Genomic DNA, 21,479 nt, shown 5'->3' with positions numbered 1-21,479 from the left:
GGATGAGAGTAGCTTCAGGCACTGAAGCAGCATAATAACACAGGTGGGGGGGCTTGGGTGCTGAAAGCAGTTTGTGAAGTCTGGGGAAACATGAGAGCAAAGGAAAGCTCAGATGTTTTCTTGCAGCACAGGACATGCACCATCAGACTTTCAGGCAAATGGTCAAGGAGCCAGAGAAGCTATCAAGAGTAATGACAGGGTAGATAGGAACTATCTGCAGAGTAGAAGAAATGAAGAAGGAAAGATGGAAGAAAGAAACAACCTGAAGTGGAGAGGTAAGCGGCAGATAATAAAAGAGAAAGCCCAGAGCCTTGTTGTTGGTTGTATTTGTAGTCCTAGCAATTACTTTTTGCAGACTATATTTAAATAGCTTACAGTACCTGTGGGTCATGGTATAAGCAGCTGCTCCTCCTGAAAGCTAATATCATTGAGGAGAAATAAAAAAGGGAATTTGTAAATACATGTCAGTCTCGGGGATACTAATGGAACGTATAGGTTAAGGATATCTGATGGATTTGCTCCTGAGTTTAAGTAGGGAATATTATTAGTTTCAAGAATGTTGGGGGGGGTGGTAGGGTATTTTCATTAGAATGAGAATTAAAATCTTGATCTTTGGCTTAATTAAAATCATATATTTCTTTAACCTTAACAGTAAGTGTCTCTGGATCATATACAATCTGTGGTAGGGAAACTGAGGTTCCATTGCAATCTGTAGCTCCCAAAATTATGTGGTATTACATAGAAGTCCCTATGATGCATTAATGTGTGTGTGTACCCAGGAGGAGGAAATCACCAGCAGGCAGGAGTTGGAGAAAGCTGTCTGAGGAAGAAGTAGGTATACCAGCCTACCTGTAAAGTGCTTGCCTCGGTGCTGGGCAGGTAGTAAGCTGGTGGATATTTGGAACAGGAGAATTTGCTGGGTTTATAGTTTTGTGTCCAAGATGGACCATGCTTTGGAAAACACAGGAACTATACATTGCTTGCACTGTTGGGAAGCAGGACAGGGATGGCATTCGCTGGACACAGTGCCCACCATTCTCCATATCATGCTGCAGAAGAGCCTATTTGGGAGAACAGTCACTTTTAACAGAGGGAAGTGACCCTCTTGCTCTTCTCGGTGCCAAAGTACTAATGGCTTATCCCCATTGTTTTATGGGCTGGACTGAAAGGACAAGGGATTTCAGAAATGTGAGACTCCATCAGAAGTAGGCTCAGGAGGCCACTGAGAGCTGTGAAGTGACAGAGACACAGGTAGAAGGCAAGAGGTGTATGATGGCAGGGAACAAGCTGGGGAGACCTTGCTCAGTGTTCCTCATCCTGAGCATCCCCCATGCTGGAGAATTTCTTCCCAGGGGGTGTGATGAAGCATAGCAGCACCTCATCCTTGCCCTGCAAGGAGAAAGAAAGGCTTGGTGTCTGGAGGAGCTGGCTCTCTCTGCAGGTCTTTTCATGCCAGTAGCTGCCAGGTCTGCGTGCCCATCCTCCCAGGTGCCACGGCTGCTGGGCTCCCCAGGGATGTGGCCCATGTGGTACTTAAGAGAAAAGCGCAGTGCCTTTCTCAGAGCTTGGTCTGACAAGAGGAGTAGAGCAATGTCAGCCTCCAGGGCCTGTCTGCCTTGTGGGGGTATTTCTGTTCGGGTGAACTGATGTACAGAAGGGTAATATTAAAAGTTGGCATATAAACAAGCATATAAAAATATTAGTGGAAAATTAAAGTCAGAACGGCCTGTGGAGATCGTCCAGTCAACTTCCATCCATAAGTCTGTTGCCCACTCTCTATGCACCTATCAAGGGCACTTGTATGAGTTTTTAAAAACAGTTTTTGTCAGTGCAGTAATTGCATCATAATTATCTCATTATGTAGCCATAAAAAGCAAGGATGATGATAAAAATTCAGAGGAAAAAGAAGACAAAATTACCTCGGAGCTCTAAACTCTTAATCCCCCAGCATTAACATCAGAGTTAAACCACAACAATTAATCTGGAATGTTACCCACTGATATGTGTGGGTTTGCATCTAGTCTTTTGGTTAAGTGTTTAAAATAAGTTATGTTTTAAAAAGTATATATGAAGTCAGAAAACATATGGCCTTACTGAATTAAGTAGTGCTTGTTCACGCTGGGTTTGCTGACCTAATTTTCAAAAAAGTGAAGGCTAATTTTCGGTGACAATACTGAAAGCATAATTTCCGAACCTTTGAATGGTACGGTTATTTTCAGAAAGAACTGAGGGTCAAACAGCCTTTTAGGACTGGAAGTGTGAGACAATGGATAACCATTGTGCTGGTACTGTCAGTGCTGTCAATAGCATATGACACAAGAAGAAAAAGAAAATTTTAAGGAAGTCTTATAGAAAGATCTTTCTTTTGACATAACTCTCCTCGTTCAAGTAGATTCAAGTAGATTCACACATCCTTTTCTAAGACTCATGTGTCTGCTCTGTAGCACAAGCTTTGTTGATTATATAGGAGTTGTTTTGGGGTTTTTTATTATTTCAATAAGTGTGGGATAATTTTTATTATTAAAAAGACACAAGTGTGGGATAGAAGGGTGTTGAGGAGTAGAGGGCTGTAACCCTGCTTCTCATAGTCTCTCTTCCCTGCCCAACACCTCCACCCCTGGGAGTATTTTATTTCCTGAGAAAGCAGGTAGTTTGAGATGTAAGTTAAAGTTTAGATACCTTGCTGTGTGGCAAGGAAAACCAAAATCTTGGATTTGGGTAGCTGGCCACTTTAAAAAGCACCACAGTTAACTCTGTGATGGTGTCAGCAGGTAGCTCTTATTGATGTGTGACATAACTGGTTGTGGTTTCTTCCTGGACAGATATCTGCATCTAAAAATAAATGTGACACAGTTTGTGTTTTTAGCAAGATGGCACAAATACTTTTCAAATTACTCTGTTGACTAGAAAACAATTGCACTTCATCCTCTGATGAGTGCTGGCACCTGCTGCCTCCTGAAGTTTATTTGCAGCATGAATCATCAGCGGGGCCTTGAAGTGCCATCAGTCCATTTTAGGCTCTGAAGATCTGGAACACATGAAGACCTGGCCTTTTATGGACTCCACCTGGAAGCCCATCTTCTGCTGTAGCACCTGAATCTTCCTTTTATTCCTCATCCTGTGTCCCTCCCCTGGGAAGGGACTGTAATGTGCATATTCAAACGATGGAGTTCATGCTGCTGTGGCTGCAGTTTCTGTTCACTCCAGGGCAGTGAGAGCTCCATTTGCCTCCACCAATCCAAGTGCTGAGGACCTCAGTTTCCACATCGTTATCTCACTGTGCAGAAGCCAAGCACCAAGCAATATTTGCCACCCTGTGGCCTGTAAAGGAAATGAATGAAATGTGATCACATCCATAAACTATAGGAGCAGTGAAAAGGATATTTCTGTACAATGACATATAAGCTTTTCTCATCAAAAATGAGGTCAAAGCTGGTCTGTTCTATTACTTCCAGAGAGAACTTTTATGTGTTATATTCTTCCCTAAACTGCTAGTGGCTTTATAGGCATAATCTCTTCAATTATTTCTGCACGCATTTTGCCATATTCAGAAATTATTTGCAACCTAGAGATATAAGGATCATAAATGTCTCTACCTCAGAGCTGCAGAAACTCGATACTGTTAAATGCCCTTGGATATGAACAGTGCTGTGCAGTGGGCACTGGGTGTTATTATAGTAGCATTTACTCAGCTAGGCTGCCCTGCTGAAAACTGAGGAGCATGCTAAGAAATATATTGGTCCCTTAGAAAAGGGAGTGGAAGGGAAGTCATGATGTGGCATGGTTTCCCAGGCCACAGGGAGGAAAGCTCCATGTCTCTGTGAGCCTGACTGAGGCTGTTTGCACTGGCAATAAATTCAGAGTTTCCAGTGAGTGAAGAGCACACGTGCAAGGGAGCGGGGTCTCAATGTGCCAAAGTTAACATCAGGTAAGCTGCCTCTGGAGTCAGCAGCAATGTAGGCACCACACCCAAGCACTGTGCAGGAGGGAACTGCTTTGGCTGAATGCACGTGGTCACAGCAGGATACAGTCCTTGTCCCTGGGGTCTGTGCTGCTGCACAGCAAGGTCAGGAGGTGCAGGAGTGCGTAAGGATGGGGGACATACTCATCCTGTGCCACCCTGCATGGAGCAGGCACGTTCTGGGTGTCCTTGCGTACCTCTTGCCATGCACACTGCTCCCGTGTGCCAGAGCCTCTCAAATAGCTCCTGAGAGCTGCACAGCCACCCCCGCGCTCCTGCACTAAGACAAGACAGCTGCAACTGATCTCTCTTCCCCTTTGCCACCTACTTCAGCCAGGCACGGCTGGCAAGGGTTTAGCTTTCCTTAAAATTCCCAAATGTCTTCTGCCCTCAATGAACATGACCCATGCAGAGCTTGATTAGACCGTCTACCGCCCACAGCATTTCACTATGATTGACTTTGACCCTGAGGGCTTTAAACCTGCTCTTCCTGACCTGGATTAGAGCTGCAAAAATATGGGCACAACAGATGTCTCTTCTGTCCCACAGGTGCCAATCTGCCCCTTAGGTGCCCCTAAATGCATCTCCCTTGTTGCTACTTAGCAGGGGACTCTGCAAGGTCCCTGCAGACACTGGCCCCATCCAGGAGAATGCCAGGTGTTAGCTTGTTTAAAATGTGGTTGTATCGTGCAGTATTGCAATAATTTGCCTGTAAGAGGCAAACATCTAAACTGAACATAAGCCATAAATTACAGCTGGGAGACAAGAAGGTGTTGGAGAAATCCACAGCAACCTGAATTTTTCTGAGACTTTCCATAAGACTGTCAGATCAGCTTGAAAAAATTCAAATAAAGTAAGTTCCCATCTGTACCCTGCAAAAGCAAAAGCAGCTCAGCTTTGCTTCATTCTAGACAAAAGTAGTCAAGCGTTTTGGGCAGAGGTCACTTCTAATCCCTCAGTGGGAAACTGTGCCTTCTGTCTCTTTGTACCATTTGGAACATTTTAAGGCAACAAGGACTGTGATTTAGGCCCAGCACAGCAGAAGGATAGTGACCACCCGATGAAGGCTACTGAAGCCTCACTGGGACCTTCTGGACAGAAACTTTTCATGGCCTCTCCTCTGTGTCATTGCACAAGCGGACCACGAAAAGGACCCAAGCACAGCCTTGTTCTGGGCTGCCTTCAAGTGCAGGAGGTGAATTTTATCAGGTGGTGAAGTTGGCTGCTTCTGGCTTAGGGCTCTGTCCATGTCTAATGAAGGTCAGAGTATTCTCCCTGATGGTTATCTGTGCTGCTCGTCAGATGTAACGAGAGATGTGTGAAAGCACAGGCTCTGTTCTGCTCAACAGGCTAAAGTGAGAGCAGGGAAGGTATTGTAGCAGATATTTCCTCCCATCTGGCAGCTCTGAGAGCGCACTCTGTATGGAGAGCTCACTTTCCATATGGAAAGGTCAAACGAACTTCACACTTACTAAATTTTATTATCAAATTTTTGACATCCTTCCTGATGGCTCTACCACATGGTTAGCTTGAGCTCTTCATCCTTCATTACCAGTGATAATGATGATAATTTTTACACTTAGCTCCCAGTCCCTATAAAAAAGCCTTGACCATGTGGATGCCTGAGTGCTGCTCAGCCTACACTACCTATGCTTTTGTGCAGACATGGTGCATTTACTTACCCTGCAGGATGAAGCACTCTGAAATAACTCATTGCTTAGACAGCTCACCCTGCAAATTCAGCAAGAGTCTTTAGCACTAAACAAGACTGGGTAAAATAAACCCAAAGAGAAAGAGGTTTTCCAAGAGAAAACCAATAATTATGCATTTGTACTGACTTAGCTGAAACTTGGCTTGGAAGCATTCTGCAATCAGTCTGTCACCAAAATGCGCTGTATTTTGAAAGGAATACTTTGTACTTACTGTATGATTTTAGTAAAAACCCATAGCTGCACTGCAACGTTGCCATGATGTGGTAGAATTGGTGTTGTGTTCTGGTACATAGGTTGGTTTTCAGTGTCAGCTCTCATTAAAAAATTACCTGTGATTTAATAGTAGAATTTGACAATGACCAATGGATGCTCCAGACCAGTATGTCTATCTACACAGTTTTTTAAAAATCTAATTTTCAATTTTAAATGTTTGGGATTGGCAACAAAATTAACTTCTAATCAAGAGCCAAGAATTTAACATGTACCTTGTCTGAGGTGATGCTGTGATTATTGACAGCATCACAAACTTTGGTTTGCTTTCTCCACACTTCCGTGTTTTAAAGCAATATTGACAGAAAAGGAAGTAGCCCCCAACAGTCAGACTATAACAGCAATTAACCTAACAACTGGTGGATCCTCTGGAAAACATCAACATTCCGGACTTTTATTGTGAATTTCGGAATTACATTTTTTTCTAATGCCCTGACTTCGCTAGTAACCTTTGAAGTACAGGGCTGTGCTGAAAACATCTGTTGATCTTTACACAGTGCCTCTATAAATAGCTAGTGCAGCTATTGCATCCCTGCCTCAACTCCTGGGTGACAAAACCACATTAATGTGACCAAAAAAAAATTGATTGTGGACAATGTCAGGTTCTTCAGGCAAAAAAATTCATGTGTCACTTATTATTATTATTCCTGTCTTCTACTGGGATATACATTGGTCCAGCACAAAGGAGATAATGGGGATTCTTGCTATGGTCCACTGCATTTAAAATTAGATTGAGTAGAGCTGCTAAAATGCCGCCTGATCAATACAAATCCAACACTGTACAGTGTCATGCTCTTTTGTTTAAAAACTTAGGTCAGGGAATGTCCAGCTGGGTGGAAATCTCCATCTGGATGCCTGGTGAAAGTGCTGGAGCAGCCAGTGCTGCAGGTTATTCAGCAGGTGGAGTGAGCATTCAGTTGAGCTTTCATGCTGCTGTAAATCTGGAGATGTGCTGTAAAACCAACAGAACAGCTGTTCCTCTGGTCAAAATGGGAGAAGGTTCACATTCAGGGGCACCTGATCAATGGAAAGTACCCAGATATGAGCCCAGGATATAGTTTTATTTCTCAAGTTTGGAAATACAAACAATTGGATAAACGTTTTTGTTAAAAGGACATTGTGTTTTACTTCTGTAATATTCCTTTGCAGGGAAACACTCTGCACAAAAAGAACAGCAAGGTTATAGAATTCCAGAAAAGTTTGGACTCAATGATCATTGTGGGTTCCTTCCAACTCAGAATTTTCCATGAATCTGTCATTCAGAGCATTATAAGGAACACTAATAGCTCTGTTGACTTTTCTGATTGCTAATGGAGGAGGGGGATGGTGTCCTCCCAAAACAAAGTCACAGTTTTTGGCTTCAGTCACAGGTTTTATCTTCTGGCAAGCACAGTAAGAAAAGCTATTTTTTGAACTTTTAGTAGTTTCCTTTTTGAGATATTCTTTTAACACAGGTGCATTTTTAATATGTTCTTACTAAGTACTTTTTTCACTACTTCTAGTACTTAACTTTATTAACATGACCTCTGAAAACAAGATCTGGGCAGAATGTGACAAAGGACAAGTATGTCTTCACCTCTTGCAGCAGCATACTGTGACAGTACTGAATATTCAGCTCCCCAACCATTTCCTGAGTAACTGAGCTTAGGAACCAAACTTCTTTGTTAAAAATAAGAATTTCATTACTTTCTTCCACAGTGGTTCCCAGAGAGCTCTCTGTGAAAGCCCAGTGTAGCTCATCTTCAGTGGACATTAATGCATGTGAGGGCAGAAAGGTTTTGTACGTGTGCCTCTGCCTTGTCTGTTTGGCTTTTGTGCCAGCTGTGAAACCATGTGCCGTGGGGTGGCAAATCTGCCTAACAGACGAAGGCAGCTGCCAGGAGAGCTGCTGCTGATCTCCCAGCTACTTTTCCTGTAACCTTGGATGACCATCATTTCTGGGTAAAGGGAGAGAACATGAACCTGTGGATTAGGATCTGATAAATCGTGCCTTTCCCCCAAACATACGTGATCAGTTCTATCACACCCGGCAAGCAATGGCCTCAGTCGCGTAACTTGAGAGCCTGGCCACGTACAGTAGAGATCAGCTTGGGTCTGCTCAGCTCAGTCTATGGGCTGTACTCTCTCCATTGCTGCACAGCTCTTCTCAGGTTGCCATCATATCCCTGTAACTGCTTTTGGCTGTATCTGATGGCTGAAACAACTGTACAGCCGCAACAGGATACGTGTTAAGTAAGGCTTTATTGTCAAGTGACACTGGATTTTTGCCCAACCACTTTAAGTGCCCATCCTCTTCAACATATTCACAGGAGGAGGTATGGAGGTTTCATCAGAGAGCAGTGATTTGTCCAAAAAGATCAGCATGTGCTTCCTTTTATCAGCCAGGGATAAAAAATCATTACGCTGTGTTCTCTGCTTGCTTTATATATTCAATTCATGTGACTTACTGCATGGAAAGTTAAGTGGCTTGAACTGCTGGTGCACCAGAATAAGACCTCAATGGACTCTTCTTTTTCCAGCATGGAGAGGAACATGCCCTAGTTGAATGCATTCAAACCAGGGCTCAGGAGTTCATTCAAGCTAAATATATCCCTGCAGCGCTGTCAAGGTATCAGGCACAAAGCTTATATATAACTACATTTTTTCCATACAAACCCACTCATATGGGTCTACACCATTCAATAAAACAGCACAAAGTGGAATTCATTTGCTTTCCCTTTAACCACATAGGCTCAGCCAGATCACTGGTCCCAGCTTGGATAGAGTTATCCATCTGACAGATCTTTTTATTGAGACCCCGTGGTACACATAATTATGTGTACAATACCATGTCTTTATGCACTCATCTGAAGTAAAAAGCTAATTACTGTCTGCTAATGACAGACCAGCTGGGACTTTAGGTGGGTTGAACTCTCCCTTTGCCGGTTGTTCTTCAAGTTTTGGTGAAAAGTTATACTCTAGAAGCATTTTCTCCTTTCTGGGCTTAGTCTTGGCAGGGTCAGGGCATAGGAATGGAAAGATGTAAAGTAAAGGGATAAAACTCAGCTAAAGTTCTAGTTTTCATATCTTTTAAAGTACAGAGTAGCAGGTGTGAAATAGCTTTTGGGGAAAAAATAAATCTAGGCTCTCCTTTTAAAATTATTTTTAATCTTTTCCCCATCACAAATGCTAAAACAAGCAAAATCTCCCTGACAAGGAACACATTCTCAGGTTTGGCCTTTGAAGGTTCTTCACTGTTGCAAAAGGGACTGTGTTGTGATGATGAGGGGAAAATGCTCACATAAAGATATGCAGAGATGAGATACCCCAGCTTAACTGCTCTGCTTTTGCAGGTGAACAAATGGTCAGCACCCCAGCTAGCCAATTTAAAGCTATCTCAAGAATCTCTGTGCTGGTGCTGCCCTGCAGCCAGCAGCTAATACAGTTGTTACTTGTGTCACTGGGTAGCAACCTTCTGTGCCATCTTGGCTTGTACTGGTAGTAAAAGATAACAATTACCAGAGTGGGCCAAATACAATTTCCCACTGGTCACTTTACTAACTGAACACTTCAGACCTATCTGTTAATTTGGGTCTAGTTCAGCAAATGGTTCATAAGAGGAGAAAGAGTTGTTAAGTGTTCAAATTTTCTGAAAGAGAAAGGGTTTTTTGCTTTCTTTTCCCAAACTTGATGCACGGAGAGGTTTGGAAATCATTGAGAGACAGGAAGGGGAAGGCTTTCCTTCTTATTTCCCTCAGCCTTGAGAGTTATCCAAAGCAGAATACGATCCATACTCAGTTCCATGATCCCCTGGCCATGATGTGCTGGTGCAGGGGGAGGGATAAGAAGCCACTTGAAAACTGCAAGAGCCTCTGAGCAGAAGAGGCTTCTTTGGAGAAGGAACTTTGCCCCATGGGTGTTGGTTTAGCCCTGGGCTCTGGGGCTGAGAGAAGAGAAGTGACCTGCAGCATCCAGCTGGGCTCCATGGGGAGCCCATCGCCCCAGAGGGTTTGCACACCAGCCCTCATTGCTGAGCAGCTACAGACTTGAGTCACAAAGTGGACAAATACTTCAGTATTTTTGCAGAATGAACTCCATATCAGCCAGTATTTGCCCAAAATTCACCCTGCCTCATTACCAGGACGATCAATTTATTCATGGAGAACCTCCACAAAGGCGACACTTGAGGAGGAGGTTGGTGTATGCTGCAGAGAGGAGGATTCCCAGGAGGGTGTCGGGGGAGATGTGGTCAGTGTCTGCCCAGCCTGGGGATGTAAGTCCCAGGGATTTCAGAGGGCTCATCACTTCCTGGGAAGCACTCAACACCTCACAGGATCAGGCCTGCATGCTCTGTGCAGAGCACCCTCCTAAACCCCACACCCCTGGGTGCCGAGACACCATCTGTGTTCTCAAAATGCTGTGGGAAAGGAAAGTAGCAGACCTGGAGAGAGAACCTCAGCCTCTGCAGAATAGAGAATACACCAGTTTTGTGTTTAAAGTATTCCTATTTTTCTTATTTTTTAAAACATTCCTATTTTTCAGTGTTGATTAAAGGAATTGTGGGAAACACTGAAGCGGATAAGCAAATATCTAGCATAGCTGTAGATAGATATTGTATGTTTTGTGTAACTATAGATAATATGCTATAGCATATCTACAGCTATGTTTTGATTGAGAGATAATGTATGTTTTGAGGCCAAACTTGAAACTGCAGTTTAATGAAACTTGCATTAAGCTTCAGCATGACAAGAACTGCTCAGCTGATGAAGGATGTGTTCAGGGGCTTGCAGTGTTCTAGAGGGTGAATTAAGTCATTGCACAAGGTAAAAAAAAAAAAAGCGAACAAATCCCGACTTGGTGTTGATACTGCTTTTTGGAGAAACAGTATTAACGTGAGAGAGATTTTTATATTGCAAATTAAAAAGTACTTTTTCTCTGGTTAGATACACAAAGGCTTTCTCTTAGGGTGCACATGCACCTCTGTTAAATGTATGTATTTGTCTACAAGTTCTTCTGGACAGGTTGTCCTCCTGTTCTATGGAGAAATGCAGTTTCTCTAAGTTAAAACTGTGTTAAAGTTCCTGTAGAAACTCTTACTATTTCTGTTCCTGAGGCTAGCTATTAAGATTTTATGTTTTATGTATTTTTTGCAAAGCATAGGCATTAAAATTTGTGTAACTTTCAATAACATATTCTGCAGAAAAATATGTTAAACCTTTGGAGGGTAAAATTACAGAATAATATCTCACATAAATAACCTTTTCTTACCTCACTTTTGAGCTGAATGTGGGGAGCTACTTACACATTTTTCATCTCCGTGAGATCTGGAAGGATCAAGGACAAATTAAAAAAAAAAATAAAAAAGTAGTCCAATTTAAATAAATCCCTTGTTCTTGTATTACTCAGTTTCTGCCAAGCTATCATTTTCCAGCCTCATAAAACTGTCATGACATTAGCATTTTGGGATGGTCTCCTTATAAACCTGACCTTTACAATGGATTTTACATGTGGATTTAAAAATCTTATTCTTACTTTGCTCTGCAGTTGCCTCATGTACTGACTAAAAGGTTTTGTCAGATGGAAACTGGCTGGATTTATAACTCCCCATTATGTAGCCAGTTTGTCACCTGCAATTCTTTCATTTGTAAGCCAAGCGAGCCAGTGGAGAAGCACACACAAAAGCATGGATGTGACCTTAATTCCGGGCAGGCACGCCGCATGCGGATCATAATGGTGTTTATTGAGCTCCCCTATATTTAGCCCCTCCATCCCAAGGGAGCATTGCTCCAGGGGCTGCTTGATCCCCCTCGGCACTGCCAGGGGATGGGAGGCACTTTAGCTGTAAGCCCAGTGAGAAATGCCTCGGCACGGTCGCCGCACGCACCCAGCTTGCTGACCAAACATAGGCCCCGTGGCAGGAGCCGTGCGTAACCAGCAGGGATCACTTTCCACGCGGCCCTCCCAGCATTATTTATTGAACACTGGGAGCAAATTAATCCCAATCCAACGCTGGCTGCTCTCCAAAGCATGGCAATTTCATGTTACAGTCTCTGAGCAGATTGGCAATTCACTGCTGGAGCGCACATTCGCCTGTAGGAGTTCTTCTTCGTCAACAAATTGTTGCCAGAGTTCAAAAGTCCTCTGCAAAGCAGTTGATTGCATCAAGCAATGGTATTATCCCACATAAAATCCAGACTGACTGCTTGTATTTTTAATTCTAAATTAAGTGGGGAAAAAAGATGGTACCGCTTTATGTTTTCATGTGATGGCCCCTGGCCAGTTAAAAATTGATTTTTTTTAAGATTAAAATAATAAAACTAGATTTAACAAAACATAGTAATAAAAATAAGAAATTAGCAAACCATGAGAAAATTAAGAAAAATACCTTGAATATAAATAAGATGTATTTTAAAATATAACATAAAATATCATAAAAATATAATCCATTTACATTCACATTGCTTCAAGAGATAATGCCTTGTTTTCTCATGTCCAAATACCCTGAACTATACAGGCAAGTTTTGAGCCTGAACTTTTCAGCTGAAATCTATCTCTATAATCAGTTTTGTGTAATTTTAATGAACGGTCATAAATTATCTCTCTTTCCCCCACCAGCTTGGCTGATAACAACTCAAGGAAAGGTCATGGTTTCGGGTTTTTTGGCAATCATCTCCACAGTTCCAATAATCAGATACATCTGCAGTTCTCAGGTTACCCAATAATACTGTACAAAGAATAGGGTCACTGAGGAAAGTTCATTTCCAAAGCAGGTCCATAACTGGAGATCTGAACAGACCTAGCCACCTGGGAAAGTTGCTCCTGTGGAAGAGGGACTTTGAGAGACCTGGGGGAAGGAGCAGCAAAGTTGAAATCAGTCAGTGTAACTTCAGATTCTGGAGAAATGTGGGCTTAAACTTGCACTCTGTAGGCAAAGAGAAACATAAAGAACAGATAAATAACAATGTGAGTTTGATGGGATTTGTTCTTGGTGACTTCTACAATGGGGCAATGGGCTTTGCAGAGAGAGCAGAAATGGTGCTTGCCTTTCCCAGGGCGTGATTCTCTTCTGTTAGCCAGGTAGGGAAGCACTGCGATGGTGAAATTATGAGGTGAGAAAAGGTGAGGTTTCGATTGTGCTTGAAGGTCAATTACAAATACTGCATCATTTGTGTTAGTAGTAAACTTATGGGGGTCAACACCATTGTGTTTGTTCAGTATTTTCATTAGTACCTGGCAGAAGAATGGAAAACATGCTCAGGATAGGACCCAAGCTGAAGGACATGGTCATGCCAACATGGAAACAATGGATGTTACTCAGGGCTGGATGAGCAGGACACAAAATTTTTCTTTCCCTCTTCTTACTGTGGGAGAGGTACCACCTGGTATCTTGTAGGCATCGCTTCTGAGTGCACCTACAGATGGGCTAAAGGACATCTGAAGAGCAGCAATGGGAGATGCAGCTGATATGTCCCACGGGTAAAGTTAAAGTGAACTTAGGCCTAGTGAAAGCTGGAGATTGAAGGAAGCACACTGGTCACCCTTAGTTATGAAAAAAGCCTGTAGCACAGAGTGGGAATCATCTTCTTCCTCCATCTGTGGCAGAAATAATGGATTGACAGCAAGGAGAAGCCTGATAGATCTGAGGACCATTTTTCTGATGGTATATGGATAATCAGGTACCAGAGAATTGGCCTGGGGAAGCCATGAAGTACCTGCAAGCAGAAGTTTGTCAGTGCAGGCTGGACAGACACCTGCCAGGATGTTTGAAAGCAATAAAGTGTTTATAATTAGTCTTATTCAACAGATTTCCACAGTTTGCATGTGCTATTGCAGTCTACATGTAACAGCCACCAGAACATTCTCTTGTATCACTGACATTGTAGACACAGTTTAATCTGTCATGCACAAAATTCAGCAAGTATTTGATTTATTTTGTCTGAGGAGCAGACACCCCATATAAATACATGACCACATATTTAGACTGTATTTGCAGCACAACTAAAAAGTACGACTGAAATCTAAACTCGTTCTGGGATTATGTTCCTGCCTGTTTGTTTTGGCATGAGATTTTGGGGTCTGGAAGAGAGGGATGGGTAGCAAGGGGGAGGATCTGGTTTAAAAACATATATATCTTCTGCAGCCCTTGTAAGGCACCCAGCAGGAGCTGCTAATAGCAAGGGCCAGAGGGAGCTGTGGGGAGGGCTGGGGGTGCTGTTTCACCGGCACTTCAGCCACTGCTGCTCGCAGGGGCTCAGTTACACGGGAATGCACTGCAGAGCATAAGGCAGTGGCCAGAACTTGATCCTATCTCATCCTAGGGGGAAAAGTGGCCTCCCACTCGGAGAGCCATGCCAAGGTCTTTGAATCATGCAAGCTCAAGCACTTGGGTTAGGGTCTTGAAATCCACCCAGCTCTGGAGTTTCTTTAGAAAGGTCTGACACTCACTGAGAGGGAGAGGTCTGCCAGGAAGGAGAGCACATTTGGTTTACATTTGCAGGTTGAGTGTTAAGAAGACCCCTTTAATCTCTTCAACAGGCTCAGATGGAAAAGGAAAGAAAGATCCCCTTGACTAGCATAGTCTCTGTGAGAGAAAGGATTGAGCCATCCAGGTGTTGGTTTTCACTTAGTTTTTGCTTAGTACTTTTTCAGTCAGACCCTTGCTAGATGCCATAAGAAACAGTATTTTAGTGCAAGCTGCAAAAATCTCATTTTATTTCCATTTGATTTTGCTAGAAAGCTTCCATACCAACACACATGTGTGGGTATTGTATTTCCTTTCAGTATATCTGGTAGCACTTGGAGATATAATGGTATATAGGTATAATGTGTGCTATAATGGTATATAATGGTATATAATGTATATAATGGTATATAGGTATAATGTGTGCTGGGCTTCACTGTTTATTGCCAAGCCACACATCCACCTCTTCTATTCCAAAGTGGAGTTTGCTCCCTCCTTCTTGGGTACTAGTCCTGAGAGAAAATTAGGGTGCTGTTTTCAGTTTTCCCTTCTCCTTAACACACACACACAGAAATACATCTTAATTCCAGTAATGGTTTGGTTTGGTTTGGTTTTTTTTTTGCTTTGATTTCAAAGATTACCACAGAGCTCACTTTGACAATGTGCAATGTTATCAGAAAACTACTGAGAGAAAAATTTAATCCAGCAGTATTCAAATACTACTCAAGAGAATAATCAGCCAAAAATTTAAGCTTCTCCCTATGACTCTATCATTCTTCATCTCTCTCTGAGCCTGTAGTGAGCGTCGTTTGCTCTGTGCACAGAATTCAACAGAATCCTTGTGCTGTTTCCTTGTTTTTTTGTGAAAGACATCACTTCCCATGCAAGAAGCATAACCTCTCCTGCAGACCATCTTAGTTACTGGAACAGTGTTTGTCTTCTCCATGAAAATAATATTTTGATTTTTCTTCTGTATGAGTCTGATTTTTATAACTCCTTTGTGATGACTTAACTCTGTAATAACTAAAATATTTAAAGTGGTATTAACATTTTCTAAGGTTAAATTAACAGATTAATGTTTTACCTTTTCCTAGTCAGAGAAAGCTCAACTAAATACCTCTACCCAGTTGCTCACTTCCCTGTCTGTCTCAGTTAAAGGGGCAAAAAACCCCTATGCCTTCTTCTGTATGGTTTCCTATGTAACTGTATAGTTACAGTCTCCCTAACCTCATTCTTCATCTCTTGATTCCACTTTTAAGTGCCTCTTCCCAAAGCCCTTTTAAATCCCACTTTCCTGCTACTTCCATGTAATGTAATGTAATTTATTTTAAGGCGCAGAGCTAATTCAGCCTATCTACATTTTCCCCATCACCTTTACCTGTCTGACCTACCTCTATGAGCAAAGGACAGAATGTGGTTAAAGAGTATATGTTGTTATTTTTACCAGAAAGAGTTTAAAAGTAGAGTACCTACTGTGTTATAAAAGGCATTAAACATACAGGTTTTCTGTGATTGTGAGGAGAGGTCCAGTGACAGATTTGGATGCAGAAATCATAGACTTTGGTACCTTTAGTGAGCAAGAGAGATTTAAAGGTGGAAACCACAAGAGAGTAATTGATGCTAATGCATGCCTCAGCTGAGTATTGCTAGAATCATAAAGATGACATGTTAGTTACTTATATCCCACATTATTAACCAAATCACATTGATCTGTTTATTAATCAGTGATGTCATGCCAGCACCGAGCAAGAAACTGCTATTTGCAAGAAAATGTGATGGAGCTGCAGTTTTCCTGTGTACTTTTGACTGTGACCAAACAGGTCTAACACTTTGCTTGCTGTAGAGTTTTTCTAGCAACTGTAATAGATACAGAAAAAAACATAAACCTAAATCATCTACACCTTTGCAAAGCTGTTGAAGCACTCTGACCCCTTGTGAGGCAGTGCCACAGGGGAACAGTCCTGGGGAGTCAGCTCCAGGTTCACGCTGTGCACCCAAGCTTTGGATGCAATGCATGGAGGCTATTAGACACCTCCAAAACAAGCTTTACTATAGCTGACACTATGGTGGCTAAGAGGAAAGGCTGGGGAGGAGGCATTAAGCCTAAACCCCATGGAATTTTACGCTTTGCTCGAGGCCAGACTCGCAGCAAAGCATCTCTGAGGAGCTGGCGCCTCATCAGAGCAGAAATCTGTGACACAAAAAAGAGATGATGAAATCCTTCTCATTTTCCCCCACTCTTCTAACACCATACAGTGATCAGAGCACTTAAGCTGGGTGTCAGAGATTGCCTTTTTACAAATGACATTAGGATTTGTGTGGCTCTGTACCCTGTAGCAATGTCTTAGTGCCATGGGAAATACCCTGATCTGACAGCCTAAGGCATGCAGGCCTCCAGGACTAACCCTGACTGAAAGTGGAGAGGAACAGGTGTGGATTTATGTATGTATTTTTGTCACCAGGGGCATAAATTCCCGGTGCTGGAGACATAAGTATGTTATAAACATACATGTATGAGTGCTCCATTGTTGTTTCTGCCTTAGTTGGGAGAGTCATTGCCTGGGTTTGTAAGATTGAGTAGATTAAGTTCAAGATATCACCAAAGGAAAAGGGCAGAAAAAACCATCTCAGGACCACAGCTAGAAACTAGACTGTGAAAATAGATAAATAAAGAGTCAAGTTTCGATGCTCATTTTGGTGGGGATATTGTCTGGGGATCTTGGCAGTAATATACGAACAACTGTTACTCAAAAAAACAACACCACTCTTAATTGTGCAGGTTTGGGGAGTAAAGATCTGATTCACTGTGTACTCTTAATGCAGGAAAACCAAACAGGAGAGGTGAGAGTGAAGTGTGAGAGACTGACACCTGAGACCCTGGTTAGGGAGATCAGAGTGTGGGGGCACTGAGAACTTGGGGTGGAGACCTTGCTTGAGAGGAGGCATCTGGTAGGAGGCAGAGCAGAAGGCCAGGCTGCTCCAGCTGCCAGCAGTCACCCAAGTACAGTGAATGATCAGGGTTTAAAATGCATTCCTTGGCATCCCAGGCATTTGGAAAGGACTGTATTTGAGGATCTAGTCTTAGCCCATTATCAATTGAAACTAAGATGCCTCTTAATAATGTGCTAAAATATTGTCTTTCTCTAGTTATGTCACAGTTTTATTGCATCTGCTTGAGACAGAGAGGCAAGCCTGTAATACATGTGGATGGGACACAAAAGCCAGTGAAGTTGTTTGGGGATGCCACTTACCACAGCTCTGTCGGACACTGCAGTCACTGTGTGTACCAGGGGAGTTGAAGCTACATAAGCTTGGGCTAAAACTAAAGCTGAGGAAGCCTAGTACCCATAAAACCTGGTGCCCAGCTTCTCATTAACAGCACACTGACGGCAGGACAGACTCAGTAAGGATGGAAGTCAGTTATCCCTGCTGCCTGGGGAGAGCCTCACTGCATGTGACCCGACTTGCTACAAACCCTCCAGGTTTGGAGGATGTGTCTTTCTTTTAAAATATCACGTGGTGCTTCAGTAATATTTTCCATCCTGTCAATCTACAGCCTAAGAAATGACCATGTATCTATGGTCTATAGAGTACTAAAAACTGGAGCCACCTCACTTGTTTTCCTCCAGGAAGCAGAGGCCCTTATCTGAATCAGGCTATGAACCTGCCCTTGCTGCAGGGAGCCTCACAAGGCTCCATTTGGGTTCAGTAAAGAAGGCAGGTCATTTTTGCTGGAGCAGGAGGAAGAGCGGGAGGATGGCAGCAGAGCTGCCTGGCTACAGGGTGGGATGAGGAGCTGGGAGCACTGGGAAACCCTTGTTTTGATATGGACAGTGCTGGGAAGACTTCTGGGATGGTGTCAGCTTTGCATCTTGGTTCCTCTGTTCCTGTGGCATCCCTGGCAGAGCTGCACACCATGCCAGTGCATGCAGCTGTAAGGTCCTGGACCCTGGTAATCACTTTAGGGATTTCCACAACTCTCCTGCACCTCAGTTCAGTGTTACCAGCCCAATGCCAGCTTGCTCACCTTAGTGTTCAAGTACTGTAAATTTAAGATGTTGTATTTTAAGCTGCATCTTTAGGATGTTATCTGCATTGTATACCTGTGGGCTGCTTCTCAACATTGTTCATTTTCCTTTGTTTCTCCTCCTCAGTGTTTAACACCTTGCCTTTTCAAAATTTCCATGGTGCTGGACTGATTTTTGGTTTGTCATCTTGGGAACCGCTCAGTAAAGCTCTCAGCCGCCAAAGGTCAGGCATGCCACAGAAATGCCTATTAATAGGTCTTAGGTGCTGGTTGTGTCTAAACCGGCATTTCTTGGAAAGAGAAAGATTTCTTGGAGACCGGTGGCTCTCTGGACTACTGTAAAGGTGCAGGGCCAGGCTGCCATCCATAGGGTGTCCCTATGCAACCACACATCCTGCAAAAGGGGACACAGGGTGCAGGGGAATAGTTTAGGGAAGAAAATAGCTTTTTAGCCACTGCTGCGTGTAGAACGAGGTCGCACTTGCTGTTGACACGCTGCGCGCTCAGCCGGTGCCCTGGGAGCTGTCTCCTGCAGCCGGTGCCGCCGGCTCCCCGGGGAGCTGGGCAGTGACAGCATCTTTGTAGGCATGGACATCTCTCCTCTTCCAAGTGGTGTCCGGGCGCCTTTATTCCGGCAAACACAGACGTTTAAAATAGGATTTCAGCCGGCCTAAGCGACGCCGGCTCTACGTATAGTCCGCGCCTGGGGCCGTCCGAGTGAAGGCCATCTCGAAAAACCATCAGGACCTGGGCCCGTCCCGGGATGTGCAGGGCCAGCTCCCCTGCGGTGGCCGGACTGGCTGCTCTGTGCCGCGGAGGGCTGCGGGGGGAGCTGAGCCCGACCCGACCCCTCCGCCCCCCGGCGGCGATGCCCGCCCGGGTCGGGAGCCGGCGCGCCGGGCGGAGGAGGGGACGAGAGAGGAGGGGAGGGGAGGGCAAGGAGGGGAGGGGAGGGCAGGGCGTGGGCGGCCGCTGCCCCCCCGTCCCCGCCGGCACGTGCCTGCCCGCCCCCGCGGGCCACTGCCGCGCCCCGACGGCCCCGGCATGGACGCGCCCGGCCAGCGGCCCGCCAGCCTCCGAGCCGGCCCGGAGGGCGCGGCGGCGGAACGGGACCCGAGTACAAGCCCGAGCTCGAACCCTGGCCCGGAGGCGACCATCCAGGAGAAGGAGGAGGCGGCGTACGTGGAGATTCGCGTCTCGCCGCAGGGACCGGAGGACAGCCGCCAGAAGCCCGAACTGGCCCCGGCCAGCGGCGCGGAGGGAGCGTCCGGTCCCGCACCGGACAGCGGAGGCGGGGAGACCGGGGATGGCAACTCGGCGAGCGGCGGACCCCCGGGGGAGGAAGCGGGGCCAGCATCCTTGGACCGCGGGCGGGATCGCCCTCCTTCCCCAGCGGCGGCGGAATGCGGCGCTGACACCGGCCGCGGCTCCGTGGAAGCGGCGGGGAGCGGCGGGACGCCAGAGGCGGGGGGCTGCCCAGAGTCCTCCTCCTCCTCCTGCCCTTCTCCCGTGACCAAGGCGGACGACTTTCCCGCAATGGGCGACCCTGTGTCGACGGAGGGCAAAACCTCCTCGTCGTCCTTCGGCTACGAAAGCGAAGTGGAGGATGAGGTCGCGGGGCGCAAGGCGACTCCCCCCGGCGCCCCCCCGGGCACCCCTCCCGGCGGCGGCCGCGACGAGGCGCACTATATCAGCACGCAGGAGATCCAGCTCAGCGAGGTGGACCACGACATGGACTTCGACGCGGGGCTGGCCGCCCGCTGGGACTTCGAAGATAACAACGTGATCTACTCCTTCGTTGACTACGCCTCCTTCGGGAGCGACGAGACCCCGGGGGACACGCTGACGGAGGAGGAGGAGAATAGCTGCTACCTTAGCACGACCACCAGCGACCCCAACAACCAGACGGACAGCATCGACAACACCAGCAGCACCGAGATCGTCAGCCTTACCTCCGAACACGACACCCCCGGCGGGGACAAGCGCGCCAGCTCGGGGGAAAGCCGGTCCAAGCAGCCCGGCCGCCCCGGCGGGAGCCCGGGCGCCCAGCTTCTCCTATCAATCAAAGCCGCTTCCCGGGCTATAAATGAGTCTAGCAACGTGCACGGAAAGCAAAACACTGTTTACGCTGCCAAGCATGAAGGCGACATGAGTCTCCGTGTCGCCGCGGCTCCCGACCGCAGCGCGAGTTTAAAACAGGATGCGGTCCGCGACCACGCGAAAAAGTTCATCGCGGTGCCCGCGCGGCTGCAGACGCGGTGCGGGGCCGCCAGGGCAGGGGAGCACTCGAGCGGTGCCTCCAGCGCCGTCAGCGAGCTGGACGATGCCGACAAAGAGGTGCGAAACCTTACGGCCAGGGCTTTCCGCAGCCTGGCGTACCCCTATTTCGACACCCTGCGCCCCGGCTCCCGCGCCTCCTCCGCCTCCCTGTCCGACAATGCCCTGGGCATCAACCGCTGGTCCACCTACCTGGACCTCAAGTGCGGCAGTCTGGGACCGAGAGCCGAGCCCAGCCTGCTGCGCTCCGGCCGCTCGCAGACCAAAGCCCTCGAGTTCGTGGTCAGCAAGCTCGACGGGGAGATTGCCCATGTCGAAACGCCGCGTCGGCTGCGGGCGGGCTCCCGGGTGGTGACCCTGCTGGACCTCGGCGATGCCGCCGAGGCTGGGGAGCCGCCGGCGGCGGAGGGCAGCGGGAAGGGGTCCAGCAAGAAGTCCAGGTTCGCCTCCAGCCTCCTCAAAAACGTCATCTCCAAGAAGATGCAGCTGGAGCACGAGTTCAAGATGGAGCGGGGCGAGATCACCGACACCTCCTACACCGGGCCGGGCGCGGGCCGGGAGCCTGAACCCACCGGCGGCAGCGCCGGCCGGGAGCGGCATCGGGAGGGTGGCGTGCAGCGGCAGAACTCCCGGCACTCGGAGGGAGGCTCGGACTGCACCGCGGCGCCGGCGGAGGATGCGGGTGAGGGCGGCGGGGGCCGCTCTCCGGCCTCCAAGGCGTCGACGCCCCGCGAGGGAAACCGCAGCCTGGACCGGGCGCTGTCGGAGGAGCTGTGCGAGGTGAAGCGCAGC

General features: G+C 46.3%; 1 protein-coding gene across 1 annotated transcript in view; it reads right to left on the bottom strand.

Moving 5' to 3' along the window:
- DAPP1 (dual adaptor of phosphotyrosine and 3-phosphoinositides 1) overlaps positions 1-21,157 on the bottom strand; it is a 55,686-nt gene extending 34,529 nt beyond the window's left edge. Inside the window, exon 1 of the mRNA XM_053940833.1 lies at positions 20,880-21,157. Coding sequence (XP_053796808.1) covers positions 20,880-21,157 — 278 coding nt within the window. The remainder of the gene's footprint in view (positions 1-20,879) is intronic.
- Positions 21,158-21,479: the final 322 nt, after the last annotated feature.

The sequence above is a fragment of the Vidua chalybeata genome, chromosome 4 (genome assembly GCF_026979565.1).
Source record: "Vidua chalybeata isolate OUT-0048 chromosome 4, bVidCha1 merged haplotype, whole genome shotgun sequence".
Classification (NCBI taxonomy): domain Eukaryota; kingdom Metazoa; phylum Chordata; class Aves; order Passeriformes; family Viduidae; genus Vidua; species Vidua chalybeata.
This window is presented reverse-complemented; position numbering and strand designations above follow the sequence as displayed.